Source organism: Capsicum annuum, chromosome 7 (genome assembly GCF_002878395.1).
Source record: "Capsicum annuum cultivar UCD-10X-F1 chromosome 7, UCD10Xv1.1, whole genome shotgun sequence".
Classification (NCBI taxonomy): Eukaryota; Viridiplantae; Streptophyta; class Magnoliopsida; order Solanales; family Solanaceae; genus Capsicum; species Capsicum annuum.
Window position 1 is genome coordinate 201028684 of NC_061117.1, and position 7025 is coordinate 201035708.

Below are 7025 nucleotides of genomic sequence, written 5' to 3' on the forward strand. Positions count from 1 at the left end.
ATTCTTGAGGACAACTTTCTCCGTTCCCTCTTCCCCAACCCCTAATTTTCTTTTTATAAAACGGACATTTCGAACTTCCAATTATCCAGAATAACTCAATCAAGTAGATTAATTTGCTTTTGTAATAATCTACTAAATATTTATAAAGATTTGCTATAAATCTAATTATTATTCTGGAATTAACTTGAGAACTTATGAACCGCCTACTCTGATATACCATAAGCATCAATATCATCATAAAATGCTTTCAAATTGTGGGAAAATCGGAAGCGTATCCAAACAAAAGAAGAAAATATTGTTTTGCTAAACATTTTTTATTTCCTTTTTCCATTATCATGTTGGACTAAACGCCCAAAGTAGTTAACTTTACAACGGTTAAACTATACACAAAATTTACAATTAGAGGTCATACTTCTGACATCCAACTCTTAAACAGCAATTTGCACCAAACAGGATCAGCCGAGTCAACTCGGTCAACTCACTTCCCCCTTCCCATCGCCGGACAGGAAAACTTCCGATCTACCACCACACCTCAGCTTTGCCCCCAGCAGCTCAAGTACATAACTTGCCGGAGTGACTCATCAGCTTGTCTCCTCTTATCTTCGCCTTTTCCACCTCCAATAAACCCGCCGACGTCCGATCCTAACATACCGGACATCGGCCGGAGACCATCGGCTCCGGCGCCGGAGGAAGCAGAAGAAGAGGAAGAGAAGCGTTTTGTGCTGTGGTTGAGGGATTTGATGCCAGACTTCAATTTCTGGCCGTGATCGGCGTGGCTGTTCACGACGGCGACGGTGGTGGCAACCCAAACACGGCTAAGGTAACTCATGATTATTAAAATAAATAATTAATTTAGCAGTATTATATTAGTTATTACTCTTTTGCTTCAAAGTTTTTGTGATTGTGAGTAATGAGAAATTGTTGAAGGGAAGGTCCTCTTCTTTATAGGCGAAATGAGGAAGGGTATTTTTGGAAAACCAGAAACAGGAAACTTTGGCTGTTCTGCGAGATTATTGGTGGCTCCAATGCGTTTCTTAAAACTTGTTTGGACATATTCGCTTTACGACATCTCTTCTTTTTCTCACAATTTGAAGCCATGTCGTTTATTATCCATTACTTTATCCATTTTAGTTAAAAATGAAACTTTTGTTATAAAACAACAAACATAAAGAAGAGTAGAGAGAATAAAGAGATGCTTCAAATCTTAATATATATTAAAGTAGATTTTAATAAATATTCATTATAATATAAATATATTTATAACACTCCCTTTTGAATATCTAGTTGGTAGATAATGTGCCTCGTTAAAACCTTACTAGAAAAAATCCAGTGGGAAAAAAATCTAGTGAAAGAAAAATAGTATACATATCTAATAATACGCATTTCGTCTGCCTCATTAAAAACCTTACAAGGAAAACCCAATAGGACAAAATCTCGTAATGGAAAAAGAGTACAACGCGTATTAACTCCCCCTAATGAGAACATCTTTAAACTTTTGTATTCCGATCTTGTGCAACATCTTCTTGAAAGTTACAATTGGAGAACATTTGGTGAATAAATAGTCACATTGTCAGTTGAACGAATCTGTTGCACGTTAATATCATCATTCTTTTGTAGCTCATGTATGTAGAAAAGTTTTGGCAAAATGTGTTTCGTTTTATCTCCATTTATGAATCCTCCCTTAAGATGTGCTATGTATGCTGAATTATCTCTGTATAAAATTATGGGTAGATTATCATATTTCATACCATATTTTTCTCAAATAAGATATATCATGGACCTCAACCATACACATTCTCGGCTTGCTTCATGAATAGCTATTATCTCAGCATGATTCAATGAAGCGGCTACGCTAGACTGCTTTGTATATCTCCAAGATATGGTAGTACCACCACATATGAACACATAGCCTATTTGAGACCGAGCTTTATGCAGGTCAGATAAGTACCCAACATCAGCATGACCAATAAGATCGGGACAACAATCTTTAGAATAAAACAAGTTCATGTGTTTTATCCCATTTTGATGTCTCATAGTAGGAGCAGAAATATACCTTACTAACAAATTGACTGAAAAGACTATAGGACTTGTAGTATTTGCAAGGTACATGAGTGCATCAATTGCACTAAGATATAGTACTTCATAATCAATCCAATTTGATATATTTCGAATTTCAGCAAATAATCTATTGCTTTGAAAACTCTCCAAGAGTCCCAATGATGTCCAAGCAATAAGCTTATACAATATAAGGATTATAAATAAGTTTCCCAGAAACTTTTATATACTTCAAGTATTTTGAATCCTTAAAGATTTTTCACATAAGTTTTGTCAAGTGACAATATTCAGCATTTTATGAGTGACATCTTCAAATATCTGAATTGCAAATCAAATAAGTTTAATACTTACCAAGATACATCCTTTCATGTCATTTGATAAATATTTCTACGTCAGCATACTTAAATAAACGTAGAATTCAGATCCTCGTAATCTTTCACAATATTGCGTCAATATTGTGTCAAAGATATTGATGATATATCATTTTGTATCGGTTCACAATGCGACATAACATTTTGAGATCTCATCACTTCATTATTTTCAGATACATGAACCTCTCATAAGGTTTCATGAAGTGGTATGTTGTAGGCTCTTCAAAAGCTCATTGCCTTCTTATTACGATTATTTGCTCCTTATTTTTCAAGGACTATTTCATTTGGAACTGATCAGTCTACCACGCTTCACGCATGCATAGACTTTGTCCTTTAGGAACACAAAATAAGAGCATTTGCGCTTAATATGAGATGCTTCCAGCATTTGACTTGAATTATCTTTTGGATGAGGATATGGTGATAATTCCTAACATATTTCATAGCACTTATAATCTCCCCCTTATGTTAGAAAAACTAACGTATATCCTCTACTTCTTTGAGAAATTCATCGTTGTGCATTATGGTATGTTCATTAATCGTATACCACACATCAAAATTATTAGATGAAATAATTGGTTCATGACCTTGAACCAATTGAGAGAGAAGAAATAATTATAATTTATTAGTCTAATGCATACAAATACTATTGCAATATATCATATTTCAGACCAATACATTAAGTTTTGTTCTCATTAACAATGGTTTAGATATTTATCGAAGGCATTCAATGCTAAACCATTATTATCGAGATAAATTATCTTGATTACACAATCTAAAAATTATGTTCAATTTATATTGAACAAGTAACTTTATGAATGTCAAACGTAGGTTGACCATGAATGTACATGTGATCATTTTATTGATGCATCTTTTCAACATATCACATGATAGGTGAACATGCCCTTATTCACATTTTATTCCTTTTCAGATTTAAGGAATTCAATCCCAACATTAGTTGGTCCAACCAACTTATCATGAGAACAAATGACATAAACAATTCTCGAAGAATCTTCTAGTTCTTCAATACATGTCTAATATTCAATATGCACATCTTCGAGATGTCACAATCGTTCATATCAATTTATGAATTTTTATTCTAGTAAACTCCAAGTTTACCATGACATGTACTTTTTTCTTTAGTAAATTTCAGATTTACTATTACATGAATATATTTCAGATTTACTACTTTAGAAGTAGATTTCGAAATAATTCTTCTCAGTTATTCTGTCTCATTCAGAGGTGAGTTGTGATACCATCACAATCAAGTACACGTTTGCATTAATAAGCTTCTCATTCCCCAAGAATGGAATATAATCGTGTCTTAAGCCTATCAAATTATGTTAGATTATAACCTCTTTCAAGATTTTGCTACTTCAGAAGCAAATCGAGGCATACATATGATGTAGAGACTTTTTCTCTATCATATCTTATGATCATAATATGCATGTGAAAATATCATGACTTCTGATGATCATAATCATATTGTCCCTTCACGCTTATATTCGTGCATTCAATCACTTGTCTCCTTTTAGACATATTATGCACTGCTGCCACATACACCTCAAGAATGAAGTAAGTTGTCATATTCCAGACTTATCATATATTTCTACCACATTCACTTCATGGAATGGAGCATATTCAATGGGTCGGATTTCATGACTTTTCACCAAATACCCATTATTTTGCCTTAACCATCATAATATCATCAGTATGGTGCATTGAGATTCAAACTCAACGTCTTATCCATATATGCGTCTTAGGCATAAATCAATGGGACTTGAATCCAACATCTTATTTTCATAGTGTATGCATTCATATCGTACTTTTGGGATGATGACCATCTTCAAGTGGTCAAATCTTTATTTTAGGCTATTCCACAAAACAAGTGGATCCTTAGTAGTAAGGCATTCAATTTTCAGAATTTCGTGAAGATGATGACACAAGAAAATCGTCGCCTTAGCACGATTTTGATTAGATGTTGTATTTTGTTTCTTTATGGCGTCTCCAAGACACATAATATCTAAGTGGATTTCAACACCCAACACCCGTGAGAGGTAGTTCTTGCTCGAGACAACGAACTCAAGTTTTGTAAAATTATTAGTCATATGAAAAGAAATAAAATAAAATAATACCTAGTAAAATAAAGACTTATCTTTTAAAAGTCATATATGGATTATGAAGACAGAACGATAACTTTTTTTTTTTTCTTTCAATCAAAACTTTACCTGACATCTCTTGCTTTTATCATAGAATAAGTGCTCATGATAAAATCTCGTGCTGATAACGTGCTATAAAACAAGAAAGAATAAAGAAGAAGAGTAGAGAGAATAGAGAGGGTAATTGTTATTTCTTCTCTTGAGGGATGAGAAATTATAAGATTGTGAATACAATGAACAAAACTTCTTTATTTATAGGAAAAATTTACTTCTAGTATGAGTAAAAGACATATGCTTCAAATCCCCTCTATTTATAGGGAAAATTTACTTCTAGTATGAGTAAAAAACATATGCTTCAAATCCTAATAGATATCAAAGTAGATCTTGATAGACATTGACATTCACTATAATGTAAATACATTTATAACAACTTTAATATTTTTAACAAGTCATCTTTTTGAAACTTTGGATAAAATTTCATTATGTGTTTAAACATAATATTTGAAATGTATTTTACCTTTTAAAAGCTCACAAAAAATGAAATATGGCTTAATTATTATTATTTTTTAATAGTTAAATTATTTGTAAAAATATTTATCAAATATTAATAAATTATATGATCAAATACTATTTATCAAATCTTTTTAAAAAAATTACTTAAAAATCTATTACCAAACTGATCCTTATCAATTTAGTAAATTAAGAAAGTTTGTTTTTTCCCATTACTAATTAATTTCGTTGTTCCATTTCAGTAGATTACTTTTTATTTTACAAAAAACTTAAGAAATCATAATTAAGATTGTTAATTTTAAAATCTTGCAAAATCTTTTCACATATTTTAAATTGCATATCAATCAACTATATCACATAAATTAAAATTTGTTAAATATTAATAAAATTAATTTACTAAAATATATTTCTAATTAAATTTTAATCTAAAAAGATATATCAAATCAACAAAAATTCAATAAGTACTCCATATTAAACAAAGAAAGTACTCCTTCCATTTAGAAAAAAATAACGTACTTTCTTTTAATCTGTTTTAAAAAAACATGACATTTTTTTGTAGTAATATTTTTATTTCAACTTTTCACATGTCTGACATGTTTAAGACCACAAGATTAAAATATATTTTGATATATTTAATATAATTTTAATTTAAAATTATAAAGTAAAAAATTTTCTTCATTTTTTAAAAATTCGTATCAAATTAAATTAGATTAGTTTTTAAAAATTATGGGAGTTCTTATTTAGTAAAAAAAAAAAGATAAGATAGGTAGACAACCATGATGTGTAAAAATTAACGTGTCTCTATCGAGAAAGCCACTGACCATCGTACGATCCAAATGCTCAATCTTATCTCCATCAAAATTGGACCTGGTTTATTGCTTCCAAAAATAATTTAACTTCATGGAAATAAATGAATAATAAATTTAGAATTTAAATACAAATATAAATTATTTTAAAATTAAATGAGTGAATTTTCAACTTTTATGATTAAAATTCAGCCATTGATTTTGATGCACCCACCAACTGGTGTTAGTATCAGTCCTTGTATTGATTAGCTAATAACTATATAAAAAGTTATGATGTTCAATTCCTCGATTGTGGCAACTGTACTTTACCTAATGTTAAATTTTGTGTGGTAGATTTATGGCGTTGAATTTTAACTTGTTTTTGACATATTAATACTACTAGTGTCATGTAACAATATTGCAATAGTACTTATAACAATAAATATGTATTTTTGTCAAATAAGTGTAATTGATGTTATATTTTTAATTATATAATTAATTTAGTGTTATTGGAGGTTAATTAATCTCGTCGATAATTTTCTTATAATTATTAAAGTTTCCCATCATATAATTAAGTAACTTTTTTTAAAAAAATATTTATAAGGAAATAATTTTTTGCAGAGAAAGCAAATATCAAAAGAAGCATGTAATTTCTCCATTTTACGGTTTTCTTTACTGCCTGAAATGATAATGTTGTTATAAAAAAAGATGAAAGAGAAGCCGTAAACCCGTAATAATTTGATTATTGCACTAATTTCCTTCTCCCTATTAATCAACATTTGCTATAGGAGAATTCTTTTTAATATTATCTATTCATTTCAATTTGTTCAGTATTGTTTTTTTAATTCAACTATAAAAATATTTTTTTTATTTTAGTTTTTCAGATGAAATACTTAACATGAAGAGGAGAGAAAATTTTTAAAAAGTTGGACTTTATTAAAAACAAAAAAGGAAAAAACAAAGAATAGACAAATAATATTTTGTCATATAATTTGTTATTATTTGATAAATATTTTTGTCAAATAATTCAATTTTTTTAATACTAAAAAAATTAGTATTTGGGCTAAGTTTTATTTTTTAAGAACTTTTAAAAATAAAATATATTTTTTAAATATTATGGTCAAACACATTCACCAAAATTTTCCTTC

The 7025-nt window shown here is 29.5% G+C and overlaps 1 protein-coding gene across 1 annotated transcript; it reads right to left on the reverse strand.

The window, feature by feature from the left end:
• Positions 1-298: 298 nt before the first annotated feature.
• LOC107856780 lies at positions 299-1057 on the reverse strand. The gene has a single exon (XM_016701753.2). It carries the CDS (start codon positions 827-829, stop codon positions 533-535), a length of 297 nt encoding a protein of 98 aa, XP_016557239.1. The 5' UTR covers positions 830-1057; the 3' UTR covers positions 299-532.
• Positions 1058-7025: the final 5968 nt, after the last annotated feature.